The sequence below is a fragment of the Marmota flaviventris genome, chromosome 3 (assembly GCF_047511675.1).
Source record: "Marmota flaviventris isolate mMarFla1 chromosome 3, mMarFla1.hap1, whole genome shotgun sequence".
Lineage (NCBI taxonomy): Eukaryota > Metazoa > Chordata > Mammalia > Rodentia > Sciuridae > Marmota > Marmota flaviventris.
Genome location: NC_092500.1, coordinates 24,272,385 through 24,295,539, shown reverse-complemented (window position 1 = coordinate 24,295,539; position 23,155 = coordinate 24,272,385). Strand labels below are relative to the sequence as shown.

Here is a 23,155-nt window from a genome sequence, read left to right as displayed (position 1 = left end):
AAACCAAATATATATCCTATGAAATGGAAAATTTAAGAGTGCTGTTATATAAAATTACAGTAGAGATTATGCCAGCACTAATATAAAGCAGCTATCTCTTTTGGCAAGGAGACTTCATGATCTTACAAAGGAACCATTAAAGAAAATGATCTTGCACAGACTTCTTCCCAAAGAAAAAACTGTGACTCAACAAAATCACATTTTATACAACATGGAGATTTTGTTATTACAAATTTCAAAACAAAATGGAGGAATTTCCACATAATATTTATAACCTGCAAAGTACAATATTAATACATGTCTGTCAGTTAGAAATAACAGCAGTTTGTTAGGCTACAGGGTTTAACATAAAACCAATTTACAAATGTGAAAAGCAGTAGTGGTCCAATATTTACCATTACACATGAAATCTGTTTCTTCCAGAAAAATTTTTTAAATGAAAATTTCAGTATCATAAAATATTAAAATAACAACCCCAAACATGCCACAATCACTATTCACAAATAAAGTTAAAATGAAATATACAAAACTCACTTAATACTGTTAAATAACAACAATAAACTACAAGATTTCCTGAACAGAAATGGTAGGACCCCTGAATGTTTTACAGTGAATGTCAGGAAAAAATTAAGTTATGACTATTTTCATGATATATAAGGCAAAATTTACATGACCATTTCAAAATATACCAATTAAGATTTAGTTTGTAAGATGCAATAAACAATAGTCCTTAAAAGTGAACACAAAGGTTTAAAAACACTGTTACCAACACCAAAATGTGTTTATGATGTTCAAGGAGATGCATAATTAAAACTGTAATATTTAATATCTCTGATAAACAGATAATTCCTTTCAATGCTTTTTATCACAATCCTCCAAGTTCTCATTTCTCTCAATTGTTATTTCTCATGGCTCATTTCAAAGACATATTACAATATTTAGCTGATTCCAAGTGAATGTTATTGAAACACACAGCCCCCAAATGAAAAAAAAATTGTTCCCCAGTGAAGTATCATCCTAGTTTCTAATAAATGTATTTAAGAAAATGAGCAATACCTTTCATCTCAGAATAGACTTATGTGGTTAAGTTTTAACTAAAATTAAAGCACAATGTAAAACAGTTAAGTATATTAGTATATAAATATCCAGTAATATGTAGTAGACATTTCTAAAATGAGAAATAGATAAAATAAATAATTTTGGTGCTTTAATTTATTGGTATTTAATGTAAAAACCCCAAAATATCAGGTATTCACTTGATTGAATCAACTTCTGTCACATGCTCTCCTAAACATAATGTGCTTATCAATCTCTTAGCTACTCTATTTGCCAATGTTCCGTAAGAAATTATGTAGCACAAACTTAAGAATGTTCAACATGGCTCACTTATTTTACTGTTAAGCAAAGCTAAATATACATTTCAGGAAACACTGCAGTTTAATTTTAAAAACAAACAAAAAATGCAGCAGTAAAACAACTTGTGAGGAGAAACAGATGCATTCACATATAATAAAGCCACTGCAACTTCTTCAGGCATTCAACTGTTGTGTTAAATAAACAGACAGTAGTTATTTAGCAGCAATGATTCCGCAATAAATAATGCACTGTGTTTCTCAGTCCTGCACAAAAATTGCAGCTACAGTTACATCAATAGCTGTAACCTACTGGCTCTAATGGCAGAGAAGACCTTAAAACCGACTGTACAAAAAAATTGTCACACTGTGACAACAAATATAAAAAACAATCTGTAGGTCTGAAATAAAAAGACTCCACTGTGAAGAGGACAGTGTAGACATACGGAGATTCCAAGTCCACCAAAAGAAAAAAATTGCCTTCAAATCTGAGTCCTTGATTGGTTAAGAAAGGCTGGGGGCTGGGCTTGAAACCATGTTATCAGACTTAAAAGAGCATGCTCTGTCTTCTGTTCTTCCCATGTCCTAAAATATAAAGTCATTTTATGAGGCAGTTCAAGGTTCAGTTTTATCCCACATACAGTATTTGGTGACTCTAAGAAGTTAATGTTCCCACCAGCAAAAGCTACTATTCCATGGTAAGAGTGATCAGCACTGTCTTAAATGACCCTTTTGTTGACGGGGGTCAGTCTACAGCTTCTATGCTTCGAAGTGATGAACCTGATGACTAGGAAAGCACAAGATGTGTCTTCTGCCTCAGGTACAGGGATGGCGTGTGCAGTGATCAAGCCAGGTTACTTGTAAAAGGTCTTGTGCCATCTGCAGCTTTCAGGATCCCTGACTTGACTGAGTCAGATTTCTCTCTGAAGATTTACTGAGCTGCCCACATCATACAGAAAAGTGAGTACGTGCAATGCTAAACATACACAGTTGTGGAATGCACTGTACATTGGTTTTTACATCAATAATTTTACTGATCAATTTATAAACCAAAAACTTGGTCCACACAAAAATTCATGATCGACATGTGAAATGGTTTATGACAAACACACCTGTCTCTGGGTAAGAAGAATTTCGAAAACCGGGGTCCTTTTGCAACTGAATCTCTTTCAAACTGAATATTGACACGCCTAAAATGTACAGACAAAAGTCATTAGATGAAGGTCAACATTATTAGAAACATATACAATCCAGCCATAGAAAAGTGTTTGAAAACTATATAGTGATTCCACTATATTTGAAATATTTATATTTCAAATTAAATCCAATAAACATTTATACTGCACTTACTATAACCCTGCTCAAAGATTTGCCTTTTTTTAATCTATTTTCAGGAGGAAACCAAAGGAAGTAATTCCTTTTCAGAACCCTTCTTCCCCCAACTCTGATTTAAAGTACCGTGTAAGCAGGTGTTTCTCTGACAAAAACCTATGTTATCTGTTCCAAAATTTACTAGGTTGGGAGACCTCATTAAAATGCATTTCCAGGTTCTTAGTATATAAATATCCAGTAATATTGTCCTTTAACACTATCTCATGATGGCATAAAAGTATCAGGTCCTCAAACTACCTTCAGATTTTTAGGTAAAAACATGGAACAGGTAGGTTTGTACTACTTACCTCAAAATGAAATCTGGTATTAATAATGAAATGTAAACTTTTTTTAAAAAGTCACCTGTAATTCATATCTCATTTCCAATCTCTGTCAGAAAGTAGTCTTATGTTTAACAATCTTATAAGTGCTAAGTAAAAAGTCTTAAGGATTTCTTATTCAATTAGCATATTGATTGCTATGTAAATCTTAGTGAATCACTATTGTCTAGTAAATGAGAATGGGGAATTAATGAAAGCTTTTCATAGCTCAGTTCCCAAATTCTCCTAATTCCTCACTTACCTTACTCCATTTTTAAAGTAAAATATGGGCTATTTTTTAAAAAGAATATCCACAAATAAAACTGAGGAGTTACTTTAGGCATTGGAAATGTGTTATTTTAATGACAGATAATACACTGATCCTTGTCATAGTGATAATAAAGTCAGAGTGATCCCTAGAAAGGAAAATCATCTTTATATCTTAAAGCAGGTACTTTCATAAGTAAACTATCTTATGTATCATTCACTCTTAATAACTGAATTGAAGCTACATTAGGCCTATGGATGCCATCATAGATGGTATATTTCAAATTAAATCCAATAAGATTGATGACCCATACGTAAGTATTATTGGTTTCTTAGTTTCTTACAGAATAGTGACAATATATATTAAAGTGTTATCCAGAAAGGAAAATAATATGATTGATTTGGAAAACTGTATAGTGGCTCCTTTCTTTAAGAAATTTTGATCTAATTTGAAAATGACCTATGTTTAGATTTAAAAATCAGCAACAATCTCTAAAAATTAGCAACCTCTAATCCATCTCATTTCCCAACACTGGACAAATGGATATAAAAGGATTTTCTTACTTTCTGGTAAAGCATGTATTCTTGGGCCCAGACTTCGAAAGTATACATGCTTCATGGCCTCTTCTGCTGAAACCCTTTTCTTAGATTCATACTGTGAAAAAGCAAAGAACTGCTTCATTAACTTTTACTCTTAATTACTATAAAAAGTTGGAAAAGGAAAAATTAGTATTTAGAGATTTTTTAAAAATCTTGATTGTGTTAATATGATGACTGTTTTTCAAGTACTGATTTGGAGTACTCCAGATACACTCAAATTTGAATTGCTGTTGAGATTATATAGTAATAATTATATCTCAGTTCTACATTTTCAAGATAAGTCTGGATCTTAAGTAAAACTTTAGATTCCTGTAATTTCTGAAGTGATGAAAAATTAAAATATTCAACTATTTGCTTTTACTTTTCTTCATGAATAACAAAGGACCAGGGAAAATACACTCAATGTCTTTATGGCAGACAGTCTCAATTACCTATCCAATATCCATTGCCCCTTTTTCCTTGATAAATGACAGATGGATCATGAATCATGATTGTTTCTAAGTTTAGGCTAATTATGACAATCTCGCTCCCCAATTCCCAGCCTCTCTTTTATAATTATTGTTTTGGCCAATGAGACTTGGGAAGAAGCCTTTCAGGGGTTTCTACCTGAAAGCCTTTGCTTTCAAGATATAAGACGGTTAATATGGCTGGTACCACCCTTATCCTCCCTCTTCTTCCTGCTTTGGAGGAAATATGAGTGGTATCTGGAGCTGCAGCATCCTGAAAGGTAGTAAGTATAAGGAAAAAGAGAACAAAAGAGATCATAAATTGCAGAGAACACTGCCTTGACAGAATTGATCAATGCCAGCAGCTGACTACCTCAGACTGTTCTTGGTCATAATGAGGCCCAGACCCTTCATTAAGAGAAAACATGTAATATATATATATTATATGTGTGTGTGTATATATACACACACACACACATATGGATATAGATTTATACACACACACACACACATACACGTTTATGTGTGTGTATGTTTAACTTAAGCCCGTTCTTGAAACATGCTAGACACTACCACAAACAATCATTATAATATCATTCTCACATGAGGAAACTGTGGCTGAACTACTCATTTAACAATTACAAAATAAGATGTGACTTACCTGTAGAAATTTTGTTATCAACTCAATTCCTTCAGAGTCTAACCTAGATAGAACAATAAAAAACTTGGTAACTTTTATCTTAGCTGATAGACACCTTTCAAATAAAACTATTTCCCAAGTATTTTTGTTTGCTAAGTTTAACTGCCCTAAAACAGATACTCTTGTTGAGTTCAAATACACTCAAATCTGTTTTAGTCTGAAGAGGCTTATCTTGTCATGGAAGAAAACATACATAAATAACTTCAATTCAAATTTTCAATGTTCAAGAAAAAATTATTAAAGCTGTTGAGTTATTTATTATTTATTTTATTTATTTATTATTTATTTATTTATTCTGTGTCAAAACAAAGGATTACATCAATTCTCATAGTATTGCAGTGAAGGAAAGTATACAAGAGCATCATTTTCCTATCACATGGGTAAAAACACAGAAACAGTGACCCCCCAAACTATATATCAGTGTGGTTCAAAATAAACACAGAGACAAGTCATTCAATAAATTTTTACAGCACTGGGTATGGGATGGTATTGAACTGCTGGCATTTAAAGGTGCCATAAAACTTCATTAATAAAGAACACCAAGCCAACAGTTAATAAAGAAAGCTTATTATAGTTATGAAATTAATATAACCAGTAGTGGAGTTAGGAATTATTTTAATGGGATTATCTCTTGATCAGAAATCACAGGTTCTAATCTAACACTGCCTTTCGCTGATAAAAGTACAATTGAAAGAAATATTCTCCCCTGAGTGTTCTAAATGGTTCCTATGGATATTGGAGCCCAGACATTCTCAAGACTCCTCTAGTCCTCAGTAGTTTGCTACTCTGGCACATACCCAGAAGACCCTAGGCACAAACAAGCTAGGTGCTAAGTTCATGGACAATCTGCTTCACAGGCCTTCAACCTTCTACACTGAACATTACCACAGGCATACTCTCTCTCGACATCCCCTGGTCCCCCGCATACATACGCACATATACACATATACACATATACATGTGTGTGTGTGTGTGTGTGTGTGTATGACCAAAATAGGATTTACACTACTTTGGAGAGACACTAAAAAGCCCAGCATATATTGCTATTCTTCCTAAGAAAGTCTAGCTGAAAATAACAGCTAGATATTTTAATGTGCCATAGTAACTTCATAAAACTTCATTAATAAAGACCACAATAAGAATATCAGTACATGGAAATACTTAAAAATAGTTCTGGACTGATCTGGAGGTAGGTGTGAGAAGAAACTTCAACTGTACTGCTAACATTAGGGGCATTCATTTTGCTTAAGAGTCAAAGAGTTTATATTCTTCAAGTACAAATTATGCCAGTAATGATGATCAAAATACTGATGGGTCATCTTACATTGGAGTCAAGATTTTACTTTAATATTTAGATGTTTTGTGAGTAAATAGAGAACAATTAAATAGAAAGCAAAACAAAAATTTTATCATGATTTTTATGGTACCAAATAAGGCATTAATTAATGTTTCTTCTGGGAAAAGAAGCTATTTAGATAAACTCTAGAATTCTAATACATATGTTTTATATTTATTTTATTTATAGCTCAATACTATTTCATATTTTACTTATTTTTGGTCACTGAATTATAAAATTAGTATGACAAAAAGAAGGGGGAAATTTAATTACACTAGATCCCAAAATATTTAAGAATTGTGTGTATTACATATTTGTCTGGAACTTTTATTGTGGGAAATACTTCCAACAGTTAAAAAGAATCATATAGTTTCTCCCCTTTTCACTTAAAAAAAAAAATACCTGGGTGCATGGTTAATTAGAGGCTGTGGTTTATATTTTGGAAAGTTGTAGTTCTTGAATTCATCACTTGAAGAAACACCTGGCCAAGTTTCCTGAGATGGAGTTCCTAAATTTAAAAAAAAATTATATATTTATAAATAATATATAGAAATTATATATATGCAAAACTAAGAAAGTGCCTCAGAGAACATTTTACATTTATTAGATAATTTATTTAAACTGAAATTAAAATGATGGAAATAGTAAATACTTATGGGCTTATTTTTGGACTGTGTAATGATACTGTGAATATTATGATGTCTGGCCATTTTTCTATCCAGATGACACCACCTAAGCTAGAAATATTCCTTAATAATACACTGAAGGTCAATTTTCAATAATACTTCTACTCTTTCAAAGAATCTTTATTGCAAAGATGAAACTCTGTACATAAAAGAAGTTAGCAAGATCTCTCTATAATAATTAAGCTAACTGTAATTCTTAAACATAACAGCTATTTAGATGAGTCTCAGTAATATATTTTAAAAAATACTTTTTTAGAGATACAGTTTAATCTAGCTAGTCAATTGCAGGTGTAAATCATTGGAAAAAGACTTCTCCTATTACCTAGTAGTCGGAAAATTAAGTGCAGTTCATCTTCCACAGTTGATCCTGGAAACAGAGGTCTTCCAGAAGCCATTTCAAAGAAAATGCATCCGACACCCCTTTAAAATACATCATAGAGAGGAAAAAATTAACAATCCATTTACATACTATGAAGCACAAGAATTTTTTCCTTAAAGAATGCCTCTCTGGAGGATTTTGTATTAGCCTGCTAGAAAACCTCCTGCGGAGATATTTTTTAGATCCAACTAATTTAACGTTTACCCTATTCATCTCAAAATCCATATGGCTCATAAAGCTAATTCATTTTTTAAACTTAAAATGTCTAGCTCTCCTATGCCTGATCCTCAAGGAATAATATAATAACTAATAGTGAATGAATGCTTCCTATGTGTTTGAAACTTTAAGTGCTTGAACTATTTTCTCATTGAATCAGCTATAGTGTGACCATGCACTAAAAGGGGCAAGACAGGAAGGAGGAAAAACAAATGAAGAGATTGTTATGTAATCTGGGAGATAATGGTGGCCTGAGCTAAGGAATAAGGTCATAGGGAAAAAGGGAAGCAAATAATACAAGACTTTTTAATGCAGGAAGCAGAGGTAGAATATGTAGATGCAGGGTGGAGTGTGTGTGTAAAGAAGAGAAAGACTTGGAAGGCTCAATGAACAGTCACTATTATCTAGGAGCTGTGTGAACACAGCTGTGTGACACAGTCCTTCCACTAAAATCTTACAACCTAGTAAATATAATAAAAGTATGTAAAATTTAATGTTAAATATTAAAATGTTATAAAGAAAGTAAAATGCTATGATTGATATGGAAAACTGTACAGTAGTTCCTCAAAAAGTTAAAAATAGAATTACTACATGATCCAGCAATTCTACTCCCAGATGTATACCCAAAAGAAATGAAAGCAAGATTTTGAACAGATATTTGTACCACCACATTCACAGTAGCATTATTTACAAAGTTAAAATACGGAAGCAACTCAAATGAATCAATAAACAAAATGTGACAAATATGTACAATGTATGAAAAATATGTTTGTGACACATGCTGCAACATGGATGAACCTTAAAGACATTACACTAAGTGAAATAAGTTTAAATAAGTCAGTCACAAAAGACAAATACTGTATAATTCCATTCATATGAGGTACTTTGTTAATTTCTGAGACAAAAAGAATGATAATTTTCAGGGACTGGAGAAAGAAGTGGAATAGGAAGTTGTTTAATGAGTACAGTGTTTCAATTTTGCAAGATGAAAAAAGTTCTGAAGATGGGGATAGTTGGACAATGATGTAAATGTACTTAATGTCTGAAAATTGGTTAAAATGGAAAATTTTATTTATGCATTTTATTGGGATTTTAAAAAGAGAAAAATGTTATACAAAACAAGATTTTATAAAACTGCTCAAGACAACAATACAAGTATATGATTTAGTACACAAAGAATACTTAAAATAAACGCAATCACCATTCAGAGGAAGAAATTGCATCAAGAGGCTAGGTTGTATTCAGGAAAGGATTTATGAAAAGCTGTGTTTTGAAGGTTATGAGGCACAAGCCCTGGTTAGAGCAGTAGAGTAGGCACACAAGATGGGTGAACTGATATGAACACAAAAAGCAAAGATGGGGAAACCCAGGTTATTTTGAGGTATAGTGAGTAGGCCATTTAGTTAAAAGGGAATATCTATATTGAGAAATAGTCTGAAATAGTTGGAAAAAGTAGTTCACAAACATTTTATGGAAATCTTTAAATACTGGATTAAGAAGTGAACTTAGATTAATCTATAGATTAATGCACTGGCCACAAAGGTATTTGAATAGAGGAGTGTCACAATCAAGGTGATGTGTAAGAAAGATGGCTACAATGTTTTGATTATTGCTTTTAGAACAACTTAAAACTGGTAGATTTTGATGAATGTTAAATGATGATAAAAATAATTTTGTTTTAAATTACTATGTGTCAACACTCTTCTGAATGTTCTTTTCCCTTTTTTTAATGTGTTAGCTAATTTGGTCTTACCATTATCTGCAGAGCTTTAAAGTAGTTATTGTTAACTGTTCCCATTTCCTTAAATGTAGAAACTAAGGCACAGGTCAGTAATTTAGATAATGTAATTGTTGTAGTTGGTAAAATTGGTATTTAAATTTAGATAATCTTGCTACCTTGCCAGAACAATTATTCACTGCTTATGCTGTGGCTCTTTAAAAATCACCATCAATTAGCATTGCCCTGTGTTATCAGCTACATTATTTCAAAATTGTAAATGGCAATAATGTTTTATCTATACATATTTACCACATGTCAATCTGTGTTGAGTACTCTGAGGAACCAAGAAGCACATCAGGTGGCCGATACCATAGTGTGACAACTTCATTTGAGTAGGTCTTTGTGGGAACTGACTTGGCTCTGGCTAGTCCTTCATAGGGAAAAGAAAACAAAGAATTAAATATACTAAAATCCATTAAGAATATAATGGATTTCTTAGTCCCTATGTTCACCATGACTCCATTCACAAAGATACTAAAATGGCTACTCCATAGCTACTTGAAGCTTCAACAAAATTGGTTTTATGAATTTTGGATACATGGGGTCTTCAGTGAGAATATCATTATCTAATTAAACTAAATATAATAATTCTGAGACCACAGATTTTTATTTAATTGTATGTGGTGAATGCACTGGTATAATGTCTAGATGTTTAGCTTATCTTATCCTAAGCTAAAGATATTTTCCCTTGGGCTGGGGATGTGACTCAAGCGGTAACGCAATCGCCTGGCATGCGCGGGGTGCTGGGTTCGATCCTCAGCACCACATAAAAATGAAATAAAGATGTTGTGTCCACCGAAAATTGAAAAATAAATATTAAAAAATTGTCTCTCTCTCTTAAAAAAAAAAAAGATATTTTCTATTTGTCCATGAATCATGGTGCCAAAATTATTTTCTAGCAGAAATTAAATTAATCCAAAATAGGTCAATGACAATGAGACATAATTTTACTTGTCACAATTATAAGTTTTTATCACCTTTTAACCTAATTCTAACATTCATTTGCTGTACCATTTTTTATTAAAAATCCAAATCATTTATAGTCCAGTTGAGTTTACTGACAATTTCCTTGCAGAAATCCATTCAGAAAAGGTTTCCATAGAACAAATTACAATGTTTTCTGTACACTTTATGTTATATAGATAATTTTAGACTGAGAGAGACCTCATTGCTTTTGAGTATTACTAATTGCTGTAAACGATGCAAAACATTTGCTATCCCTTTGCCAATTTAATATGGAATCCACTAATTATCCAGAAATGAAGACTAGAGGGCTGGGGATGTGGCTCAAGCGGTAGCGCGCTCGCTTGGCATGCGTGCGGCCCAGGTTCGATCCTCAGCACCATATACAAACAAAGATGTTGTGTCCGCCGAGAACTAAAAAATAAATATTAAAAAATTCTCCTCTCTCTCTCTCTCTCTCCTCTCTCTCCCACTCTTAAAAAAAAAAAAAAAAAAGACTAGAGTTCCCAATTTTATTTGTCATTAGTACTAGAGTTATTATCATCTCTTAAAGCCTCTAAATTTTGATCACTTAAAGAAGCAGCAATTTTGAAAGGTATCTTAAGAAAATAAATTTATTTTTACCATATATTTTATTTCAAACAAGAGAAAATTCATTTTTAGGCTGAGATTTCTATTATATATAAGTTTATATATCTGATTAAAATATCAAATATAAAAAATATCAAGAGTATTATTAAATTGGATAAAAATCTCATAAATAATACTAGAAAGTTAAATAATGAGGCAACACACTATTTTGGTTTAGAATAATGGCTAACAGGTATAACTGGAACAATGCTGACACCATTTTATTAATTATAAATTTTGCTCTTAATCTCCCAACTTTGAGAAATAAGTCCAACAAATAATTTTTCTATAATTTTTGGTAATTAGTAAGATGGAGGGCAACTTTCAGATGCTAAGAATGGGTTACAAGGAGGCAAAGGACAGAGCTATAAATTTGCTTATCCTATAGCACACCATTCTGGAAAGTTGCCAGTTATAGTTCTCCCAATACTTTTACTCTCCTGCTCCTGAGAAGATCATGAACTACTAGCATGCTTGTCCAAATAGGTTCCTGTTTTAAAATCAGAATTTCAGTATTGGCATGAAAATGAAATAAGCAACTCTCAAACTAATTATAAAAGTCACATGATATTATACAAGCCACTTTTTATCATTAATGGAAATGACTACATTATAATTCCTAGACCTCTGAATTTCACTGGTCACGAAAAAAAGGTATGATTTTCAGAAAGATTAAGAACAACTTACAGAACAAATACTCAAACTTAATTGACCCTTACTTGAAGCTCCAAGTGTATTTACCATGCAATAAAATAAACAGATAACAAAAGTAACAGAGACAAAGTTGACTGTATTATTTCATGGAGTAATCAGAATTTCTTTTCTTTCTCTCTCTCTCTCTCTTTTTTTTTTTTTTTTGTTGTTACTGGAGAGTTAACCTAGGGGCGCTTTGCAACTGAGCTATTATTTTAAGACAGGATCTTGCTAATTTGCTTAAGGGCTTTGCTAACTTGCTGAGGCTGGTCTTGAACTTGTAATCAGCCTGTCTTAGCCTCCCAAACCACTGGGAGGCATGCATCACTGTGCCTGGCAGTAATCAGAATTTCTTACTGGCCTATGTGAAGATAAAATTTGCTTTGCTTGCTTTGAAGAAGTTAGAGGCAAAATTTAAAGCACTCAGAATATTCCCAGATAAAAGTAGATTTTTGATGGTCCTTGACATTCCTTTTGCATTTCAAATATTCAAGCATGGTTTCTCTGTTACTGCCATACATTTTGGGATTGAGGACAAAGAGCAGTAAATGCAGCTTGACAAAGAAAGGAGGAGGAAGGAGGGGTGAGAACAATTAAAAGGGAAATAACAGCATAAACTATGGTTCAAAAAGAGACTGTATAATCTATGCAAGTATATGCAAATAACTTGTAATTTTTTGTTTAAACATAGATGGCTCACTCATTTCCGTTTTAAGGAAGGAAATCGGAATAGAAATTTACCTTTCAAACAAATAGCAAAATACTGAGTATAGAAATTACCATTTAATAAGTAAATTTTTAATCTGAGTAATAACTTGAAACACTCATAAAATTTAGTGAAATTTTCCAAAACTGAAACTACTATAATAATTTATGAAAAATTAAAAATGTAATTTTGGAAAACTACATGGGTTTTTAAAAACTAAGTTCTATCTAAGTATTTTGAGGGTAACATAAAAATTTCAAAGCTACTCTACAAATTTCTTTTTTTTTCCTAGTAGAAACAATTTACTAAATGCAAAAAGAACATGTAATTTTGTTTTACTTTCAAATTCCTTAAAATCAGATGAGCTAAAATGATATAAGTAAATAACTACCAATTAAATTATTGAGCATATAATAAATGCAGTCATGGTGGTAAGCACATAAAGGCAAACCCTTTCAGGTGTTTTCTTTTTCTTTTCAGTTTATTCCTTTTTTTTTTTTTTTTTTCATTTTATATATGACAGCAAAATGCATTATAATTCTTATTACACATATAGAGCACAATTTTTCATATCTGAAAGGTGTTTTCTAAATTCTCATTTTATACTCTTAAAAATTATTCAGGACCCCAAATATTTTTACTTATATAGATAATTGCTGATATATGCCATAAAAGATGAGAAAATTAAAACATTTACTCACTAAAAAATACCTCACAATGTTAGCACAAATAACATTTTCATGAAAATTTTTTCCAAAATAAAACAAGTCTATTTTGATAGAAGACAGCTGGATTCTATATTTGCTTTTGCATTCTATCTGTTATGATATGTTGCTTTATTACATATTACAATATATCATAATTTATATAGGTATAGGAAGAAAATAAAATCTTACACAGATATGAAGTTTTTAGAAAAAGGAGGAACATTTTAATAGTTTTTTCTGATCATTATAGATAGAGTTCTTTCATACATTAGATTAAATTGTTTCTTCAAGGTTGTATGGTAACTGAAATTATATCAATGAACTATTCATACCTTTGTTAAAATTCACTGGTCTGTCTTGTATTTTAAATTAATCTTTTACCATGCATGATTCTATAACATAAGGTGCCAGTAACTGGAAAAACATTAGTTCTTGAGTTATGGGTTAAAATGTTTATATATTTCTTCAAAATAAAAAAATCCTATTTGTTAATATCAACACTGATCTTATCAGAAAAGTTTCTAAGCAGTGGAAAGCTATTAAAGCTTAAAGTAGCAGAACCAAATTTTCAAAATCTAATTTTTATTTAAAAACCTGAATTTTACTATTGGCAAGAAATATTCGCAGTGGATTTCCTTGAAGTGACAGGCTTACTTCACTCATTTTCAAGAAAAAGTCTGAATAACTCGTTTGTTAGTCATTTTCTGAAGTAAAAATGGTGTTCCTTGGAAAAAAAGGGCTAGTTAGGCTTGTACCAAAAAAATCCCACAAAAACTTTTCCTTGAGATAACTATAGAATTTCTGTGTGCAGCACATGTGTTTTTAATATTTCTATTTCATCACACATACAAAATACAAAAATATTAAACAGTCATGTACTCAAGGATAGAAATTTAATCAAATCAATAAATTTTACTGCTTGGCAAAATATTTTAAGTGTAACTGATATTGTTCTCTAAGAATATGCAGTGGCGAAAAACACAATGACATACTTAGGTGGCAATGCCTGAACATATACTAAGGAAATAGCAGTTTTATCCTTATTGCTTCTGGATCAACAGCGCAAATATTAAGATAGAGCAAAAAAGCAAATAACATTTAGTGTACTTTTGATAATATACGTTACCTTTGGATACTCCCTGAAAGGGTTTCAGGAACCTGGGGTCAATGGGCCACACCTGAGACACCTCTAAGTATTTGTTGCTAACAAACCAACATGAACCACCCACAAAATTCTGTCAAATATGGATCAGTGGGCTACAGAGAAAATTTCCAAAGTTACAGGAAAGTGATAACACATTGTGACAAGAGTTAGATTCTTTTAAACCTAACTGTTATGGGCCAGGCTATATGGGCAATGACCAAACAGATCCATGTTACCCTGAGACTTCATGTCATGTAAGAAATGCTTCTCCCATGGGAAAACTCTGCCTCTGTACCCACTAACAGTTGCTTAGCATATTTAGCAACACAAAATGGCCATTCTGATGCATTGTACTTGTGTAATACCCTAACTGCTTAAAATGTCAGAGAATGTTTGTCTAGCTGTTAGTAACCATTCTTTAAATTGTATTCAATTAGGGTTGTTTTGATCCACTCCCCCACCCTCTGCTTATGATTTTAGATCTCATGATTTTTGTTTATGGTTTTGAATCACAGCAACAAGCCATTTATGATTAATGTACTAATATGCTTTACTTGTGGTTTTGAACTACAAAAGATTTGTTCTAATCCCTGGAAGGGGTTGAGGAGTGTAGACTAGAAGCCTGCCCTTGTCCTGCCAGCTTGTGTCCTACCGGCCTTTGAATAAAGATGACTCCATCTCCTGCTTTAAGACTGACTTGGTGATTTATTGCAATCTCTCCATACATAATCACCTGGAAGTATTTATAAACATTTCATCATTCCATACCAAAATCTGCTAGCTTTAATTCTCCTTTTTCATTAATGAGGAGGTTCTGTGGTTTCAAGTCTCGATGCAACACCTTTCTTCTGTGGCAATATGCTAAACCACGTAGAATTTGGTATAGAAACAGCTACAAAAGCAAATAAGTAAAAATTAGTTTTACAGATATTGAGACATACTTTGGTATTAGCATAAGCTATGGTAAGCACAAAAGCAACTGGTCTAGAATAGTAAAAGAAAAAAGAAATTGTATCATTTTAAGGACAATGCCTTTTATATTTTGAGTTGTTTTCTGAATTTTAGTTTATTGTTCAATTTGAAGCATCTTTTTTGTCAACAGTATCTATGAAAATATTGTAAATATAATGAAATTTTGTCTTAGTAGTAATAGCACATTTATTAGAGAAAGCAGCCTAAACAAATGTATCCTCAAACTTATACTACTAAAGCTTACAGTTTGATTATAAAATTCTGGTATGTCAATCACCCCCAGGCACTTATTCCCTTCCTTTAAAAAACAAACAAACAAACAAATAATCTGATCTGGGTCAGTACCTTTAAAAAAGGAATGGAAATTGGTGGCTTTAAATAAAGCCTCAGGTATCAAAGAGAATAGGGCTGCATACTCTGGCAAATTACTGGTTATAAAAATAATTTAACCAGCTTTTAGCACCCACCTCCTGGATACTTTACTTTCAGCACCTCCTACTCAGTCTTCAAAATTGGCTGTGATTCAAAAAGGGGTAATGCACTCTAATGCTCTAAATGACTCTGAAAAAAGCAATTCCTATAAGGCTAATGTACAGGTTTTGTTGTGGATTTTGGTGAAAAGAGAGATGTGGAACACATCTTGATTTTCTGGGATTAGCAAAAAAAAAAAAAAAAAAAAAACTTAAATACAGAAGATTCAATAGGTACCTTTGGTTCACTTGTATGAAAAACATGGCATCTGAATACCAAGAATAAGTCAAGGCATTGGGTGAATAAAGGCATGAATGTCTTTGGTGTTTTTTTGTTTTTGTTGAAGGGGGTGTATGGGGGATTGAACTCAGGGGGCACTCTACCATGGAGCTATGCCCCAGACTCTTTTTAATTTTGAGACAGGGTCTCACTAAATGGCCCAGGTTAGTTAGCCTCAAATTTGCAATTCTCCTACTTCAGTTTCCCAAGTAGCTGAGGTTGTAGGTATACACCATCATGTCTGACGTGAATTAATTCTAAGCAGCAAAGTCTTCAGACTCCACATATTCATGTATGTGTTTTGAAAACTCTAAAATTACTATTTTAATATACTCCTGTTGGGTTGCATTAGGGTTATAGTGGTGAACATAGCTACCTTTCAATATATTCCTGTTACATTTGGAAAACATTAAATGCAATTTTAACAACCAATAAAATACTTTCAAAATATTTAGACCTGACTTAAAAGATACAAACGTTTCAAACCTGTCAAATTATGATACTTATAGACTACTTCCTTTCCAAATTAGTGCTATTATAAAAGCAGAAAAAAACAAAATTTAAAAAACTAAGAAGATATACAAAAATAGCATTTATAACACCTAGCAAAGTAAAATGTAAACTATAATGAAAACAATCTTCATGGAATGTATATGGAAATACTTTTAAAGCCTTGTTCTAAAATTCTTAGCAATGTGCTAGCCATATGTTCCCAGCTCTCTTTTTGTAACAGAAACTGGCTTTCCTTTATATTCACCAAATTTACTATTTAAAGAAAAGAAAAAAGTAAACAAGTACATTTAAAGTTACTAAGTTACTATCTACAGAATTAGAAAGGTCTCAAGCACACAAGATGAGTAAGTCTATTTTCAAAATAGGTTCCAATAAACTGTTGACGAAGTTTGGACAAATAAATCTTTGCCAATTTAAAGTATACTGCTAAGAACAAGGAAGTCTCTAAGAACACAAGTATGTCAAATACTTTTATTTATCTAATAACTTCTGGGTTTCTTCTGGATCTGATTATTACAGCAAACTTCTCTAGCATTATTTGAATTTTTAGATGTACTAAAAAAGCACAATATCTTAACTATTCCTTCTGACAATACAGATAGTTATTTCTAGCAAAGCAATCACAACACCTACATGTTTCTGGCCTTACTTATAACCCTTTCTCATAATACATAACCCTGAAAAGGAGTTGTTATTTTTATAATTTAATGCCATTTTAAATATATTAGAGGGAGTTTACCATTTAAAGGTGGCCTTTTGCAGAATATACCCATCATCTGTATTTAAACATTTGAATTTTTTTTTTTCAGAAAGCAAAATATACCTGCAGATATATTCTACATGTAGGATAATCAGTTGCAATGTGAAAGAAAATATCAAAAATAATTTTTTTAAAGACTTTTAAATGAACCAGTTCTACAAAAAAGATATGATCCTAAGAATCTATAATATAGTAAACAAAAGTTGAGTAAATATGCCATTCAGAAAATTCTGAAGATTGGTTATAAGGTTGGTATATTTCACTGCACAATATAGCTCATCTTTCTTTATACTTGAAAATTACACAATAAACATACCTTTACATTGTGCATACTCATGATGTTCCCACAGTCATCCATGTACTGTTTTAGGTCTTTATCCTGAAAAAAACCCCAGCATTTTACTACATGATAACACAATTTTCAAGATGCATGGCTGATTCACTTAATAGTATTTAATTTTTTAAAGAAAATTGTTTTTCAAGAAAAGATATAGAATGCACCACATAATCTAATTATATATCAACAAATAAACAACAATATCTCTGGGACTGTTAAAAAAAAAGTCTAATTTTCTATTACGAAAGTAAAAATAAATACTGATTTTTTTTTAAATGCTTACCAGATACTCAAAGACCAGAGTCAAAGATTTATCTGTGTGAACAATGTCATGTAAGGTTACTATATTTGCATGTTTTAAATCCTTTAAGAGTGAAACTGTAAAACAGAAAAGAAAGTCAATTATTTAGTCTGTGGAAGCCAGTCTTTATAAAAACTTGAAGTAAATTTAATGTATGAACCAACTGTGTTTAATATCCTCTTAAGTCTAAAACAGTAAATTGCAAAGGGGATTAGTGGTAGAAAAACTGAAGATATCAACTTTTCCTTTTCTTATGGTTTTGAGTTTTGATATTTTAGTACCTGAAGTCGTCTCCAATATTACAACTCTCCATCTTCTGTTCTTCTCTTTAATGTTAACTTTTTGAGGTTAATTTGGATAGAATAAAAGATATGCTTTCTTCCTCCACATTGCTCAAACCTTATTCATCTCTTTATTTATTACTTTGATACCAGGGATTGAACCTGAGACACATACCCAGACTCCTTCTTTTTTTATAATTTTTATTTTAAGACAGGGTCTAACTAAGTTGCTTACATCCTTGCTAAGTTGCTAAGGGTGGCTGCGAATTTGCTTCAGCCTCTTGAACCACTGGGATTAAAGGCATATACCACTATGCCTGGCTCAAACAAATTTTGAAAAATTCACTTTTTAAATATAATGGTATCATGACATGTATACAGTATATTTATTTCTTATATTTAATATATGCAGCTAATTTAGTTACCATGTTCCCCATGTACCAATATGTAAAATTTCCCTATCAGGTATTTATCTATATCAATGCTTTTAATGACTTCATAGTATTTCATTATATAATAATAAAATTAATTTCTTTCTACTGAACATGTTAGTTTTAGAAATAACTTTTTAATGGTCTGATTATATTTTCCAGTCACCTATTATTTTGATATCTGCTTTTATTCATTAAAAATATACTCTTATACAACTTTGGTTTAAAAATGTTTTATATAAAAATACCTTCTCTTATAGCCGTACAGGGTGCACCTTCTTCATGTTCCAAACGGATCTCTTTTAATGCCACCAAATTCTCTGTCAGTTTACTTCTTCCTTTATATACTGTTGCATATGTACCCTATAAAATATATTTTTGAAGAACAAGTCAAGAGTATCCTAAGATTCTAACAATAAAAAAATTATAAAATAACTGATAATAAAAATTAACTGAGAGGCTGGGGATATGGCTCAAGGGTAGCGCGCTCCCCTGGCAGGCGTGCGGCCCGGGTTCGATCCTCAGCACCACATACAAACAAATATGTTGTGTCTGCCGAGAACTAAAAAATGTAAATAAAATATATTTAAAAAAAAAATAAAAAATAAAAAAATTAACTGAATTTCTGAAATTTAAGCATGTTGAATTCCATCTTGCAAAGAAAACTCCACAATGTCCAATATTAGTTTTTCTTATAGCAAAGAAAACTTTGAGTTCCATACACACAGCTTCCGTGATTATATAACGCCTTTTACAAAGTGTCTCAAAAGTATAAAAATATAGAGATTTAATTCATTTTTTGTACTTTATTTCAAATTAATATTTGGATCAACAGTTTTAAAATCAAAGATGCTTTACCTCTAATGGTATATGAAAACTGAGGGACACTGAGCACATCAAATGAAAATATACTGTTAAATAAAAAAAAAGTTTTACCCATGTTTCCAGACTTTTCAAAATCTTTGCACATTAGCACATTAACTCTCCTTTTAAAAAAGAAGCTTCCCTATCAACTAAGTCCATTATTTTCTTCTTTGCTATTTATTATTTATTACTTCTTTATTGTTTCTCACTATTTATTTATTTATTACTTTCTTGCCCTTTCTTACTATGGAAGATAGAATGTTTCTAAATTAGCATTACAGGTAGTGACAAGTTCAAGAAAACTACATTTTTAAGACTTCCTTATCCTTCAATTAAATGTTTTTATTTCTAAAGTTATTTTTCAGAATTTTGAACTCATGCAATTTCCCACAACAGTACGGACAGGAGACTTTCAGGAGGCTAACAAATAGATGCCCATTTTGTTAACCAAGAAAGCACGATACTTTGTGTTTCAATAAAAGATTTTAAGCCTATTAAAAATCCTCATTTCTTGGGCTGGGGTTATAGCTCAGCGGTAGAGCGCTCACCTTGCATGTGCAAGGCCCTGGGTTCGATCCTCAGCATAACATATAAATAAAATAAAGGTATTGTGTCCAACTACAACTTAAAAAAAAAAAAAAAAGTGCTCATTTCCTCTCAAACTGATAGGATACTTTCAAGTATTTAGGGTTTTATTCCTCCTAATTTTCAGTTACCTTTTCAAGAGGATACTTTCAAGTATTTAGGGTTTTATTCCTCCTAATTTTCGGTTACCTTTTCAAAGCAAGATACAATCTTTTATAAAATCATATTCACAATTTTCTAGGTTGGCGAAATCATACACTAATAAAGGACTTTGAGGATGAAAAAGGAAGTCTTGCATTTTTAAAATAAGAATTAACTTACCTCTCCAAGCTTTTCCAATTTGATGTAGGTTTCCATTTTCCCAAACCCAATTTCTGACTGAAAGCAAAACAATTATAAATTGAGTATTTATTCTTAAAATTGTAGTTCATTTCTTCCCTTAACTTCTAAAACTCTCCAAATATAAAATGTCTAAGAATAGAAAAGGTTGGTTACATTCAAACTATTGGACATCTATCAAGTTTCAAAATATATTTGATGTTGAAATGCTGAAAGGATCTAAAGCATCAATATTCATAATTAAACTTATGTATGGATTGTATAATGGTCTGCTGTGAACATTTTGTTCTATTTTAAGATCCCAAATTTTCTTTTTAAATATTTTTAGTTGTCAATATGTATGTATTTATTTATTTATATGCTATGCTAAGGATTGAACCTAGGGCCTCACATATGCCAGGGAAGTGTTCCACCACTGAGCCACAACTCAGCCCAAGACCCCAGATTTTTAAATACCACAGACTTAAATTTTAAGCTACCAAAGAATCTTATTTAAAAAATATGATTTGATTTTCCTTTTAACAAAATCACATAATAATTTTCCAACCAATCTTTGAATTCCTATGGAGACTTGGAAAACAACAGATGCTATTTGTTTCAGGTTCTCCAATCAAAATGCAATGAAAAAAAAACAGAAAATTACATTCTACTATGGATCAAGAAAAAAATGCAAACACAAAAGCAGCAACATAAGTCTCAATCCCCTCAAAAGCTTTAAAAGTGAGTTCTCAAACCCTTGCTTTTAAACCTTAAACTCATTTGCGCTTTTTTGTGTGGAGTCAATAAACGAGGTAGTTGGAATATACCCAAATGTGTCATGGAAACCCAATATATCCAATACATATTTTAATACAAAATAAGCAACCTTAATACCAAAGATTTGGAAAAACAATATATATGTAGAAAATTAGGGACTAAGAGACCAGAATTTTTTTAAAAAAGTAAATGGTAGCCAAGAATAAGAATTTCCTTTAAATTGTTTTCTAGAATCCCTTTGCAATAGTAGAAAAGACAATAACAATCTAAAGAAAAATTCACTTCTTAGATGATGCTAATGTCCTTAAATAAAAAGCTAGTAAAAGGAAATAATGTATAACTTCAGTTTTCACAGGTATACAAATTATATTAGTATCATTAAATATTACACTATACTCAAACCCTAGAGAATCAAATATGCGATTTTTCTGGAGCTTTCAAATAAATTAAAAATGATACTTAATGATTAGACCTGGCATCACTTATCACTTCAGACAAAAGGTTAAACTGTTCAAAAGTTGAATGGCCAAAAGTAGAAGAGGTCCCTCAAAGGAATTGTTTTTATCCTTTTGTTACAATGACTAAAGAACTGCTTCTTTTTGCCTTTTTTTAAACCGTTTTTTCTATCTATCTATCTATCTATCTATCTATCTATCTATCTATCTATGTTTTTCATGAAAAACATTAAATTAGAAAAATGAAGATTTAGAACCATCATATACTACCTACCCAGGTACTGTTTTTTATGTAACTCAGTATTTACTAAATTTTTGCTTTCTACTGCCAATAACTATGCAGAATAATGAGGTAAAACTACAAGATACAACACTTTCCAGAAACAAATGAAGTTTTGAAGTTCAATATGGAAAATGTGGCTAATAGCCCATTCTGGTATATGACAGCCTGATTCCAATAATTTTTCACTTTATATAAAACTGCTAATTACCAAGGTTAACAAAAACCATGATAGAATGTCATTATTTTCTTATACCTATATTTGGAATTCAGATGTTTAAATTCACAAATATGGAACTACTGCACTTTCCCCTTGAATTTTAAGTCTTGTGTCATCTTTTACTTGGGGGGGGGGACACTATATTGAGAATAAACATCAGCCACTATGAACAAAACAATGAGTATCCCTGAGGGGGAAAATATATATATATATATAGTCTTTGTCTATAAAAATGAGAAGTATATAAGAAGATATGACTGTAAACTAGAAACTTTTTCTTTTCAGTAGTAGGGAAATTTTCTTATTCATTCCTTTATATTAAATGAATATTAGTAAGCCCTTAACATGAAATACACTTTGGTCTAGTGTGACCATGACAAAAACAATGAAGTTTGCTTTAAAGATTACATAGTGTACTGACTATAAATTAATGGTTTTAAAGATGAAAATGCCTTAGAGGTTTTATATATATATAATGTAAGGAATAACTTGTAAAGGATACATGAAAAATTTAAGACTACAGCACTCCTCAGAGAATAAAATTTAATGACATTAGAATATGCTAAAAAATCTGTTTTTTAAAAACAAAAGTAACTGGTTAACAATAATTAACTGTGTATTTCAGCTAGTAGAGAGAATTCTGAATGTGCCCAACACAAGAGAAATAATGAATATTTAAGGGGAGAGAGATATGCCAATTACTCTCATCTGATCATCACAATTTGTACGTGTATTGAAATGTCAATATACCATAAATATGTAAAATGGTGTGTCAACTGAAAAAAAGTATATATCTAAAAAAGAACATAAATACCATACAATAATTATGAAGTTAAATTTGAATAATCAGTCTATAATACAAATAGCACTACTGAATTCCACCCATGCAGGCAGGCAGAGAATTCAAACAAAAGGCAGTTACATTAGTGAACTATCAGATCCTAATGCAAAAAGTAAAATAAACCCTAATATCCTCCCCCCATTTTAATAATATCTAAATAGTAATTATTATAAT

At 31.4% G+C, this 23,155-nt stretch overlaps 1 protein-coding gene across 5 annotated transcripts in view; it reads right to left on the bottom strand.

Annotated features, from left to right (window-relative positions):
• Positions 1 to 23,155, bottom strand: part of Cdk17 (cyclin dependent kinase 17) — a 105,602-nt gene that overhangs the window by 3,726 nt on the left and 78,721 nt on the right. For 4 of the 5 annotated variants that reach the window (XM_071609621.1, XM_071609620.1, XM_027951147.3 and 1 more), the window contains 11 exons: positions 20,412 to 20,468; positions 18,890 to 19,004; positions 17,912 to 18,006; positions 17,608 to 17,670; positions 15,065 to 15,188; positions 9,703 to 9,823; positions 7,401 to 7,498; positions 6,795 to 6,900; positions 5,018 to 5,060; positions 3,875 to 3,965; positions 2,465 to 2,542 (listed from right to left, as the gene is read on the bottom strand). In XM_071609621.1, the coding sequence (XP_071465722.1) occupies positions 2,465 to 2,542; positions 3,875 to 3,965; positions 5,018 to 5,060; positions 6,795 to 6,900; positions 7,401 to 7,498; positions 9,703 to 9,823; positions 15,065 to 15,188; positions 17,608 to 17,670; positions 17,912 to 18,006; positions 18,890 to 19,004; positions 20,412 to 20,468 (991 nt within the window). Of the gene's footprint in view, positions 1 to 186; positions 1,938 to 2,464; positions 2,543 to 3,874; positions 3,966 to 5,017; positions 5,061 to 6,794; positions 6,901 to 7,400; positions 7,499 to 9,702; positions 9,824 to 15,064; positions 15,189 to 17,607; positions 17,671 to 17,911; positions 18,007 to 18,889; positions 19,005 to 20,411; positions 20,469 to 23,155 lie in introns of those variants that run through there. The other variant, XM_071609622.1, reaches the window with a different exon arrangement.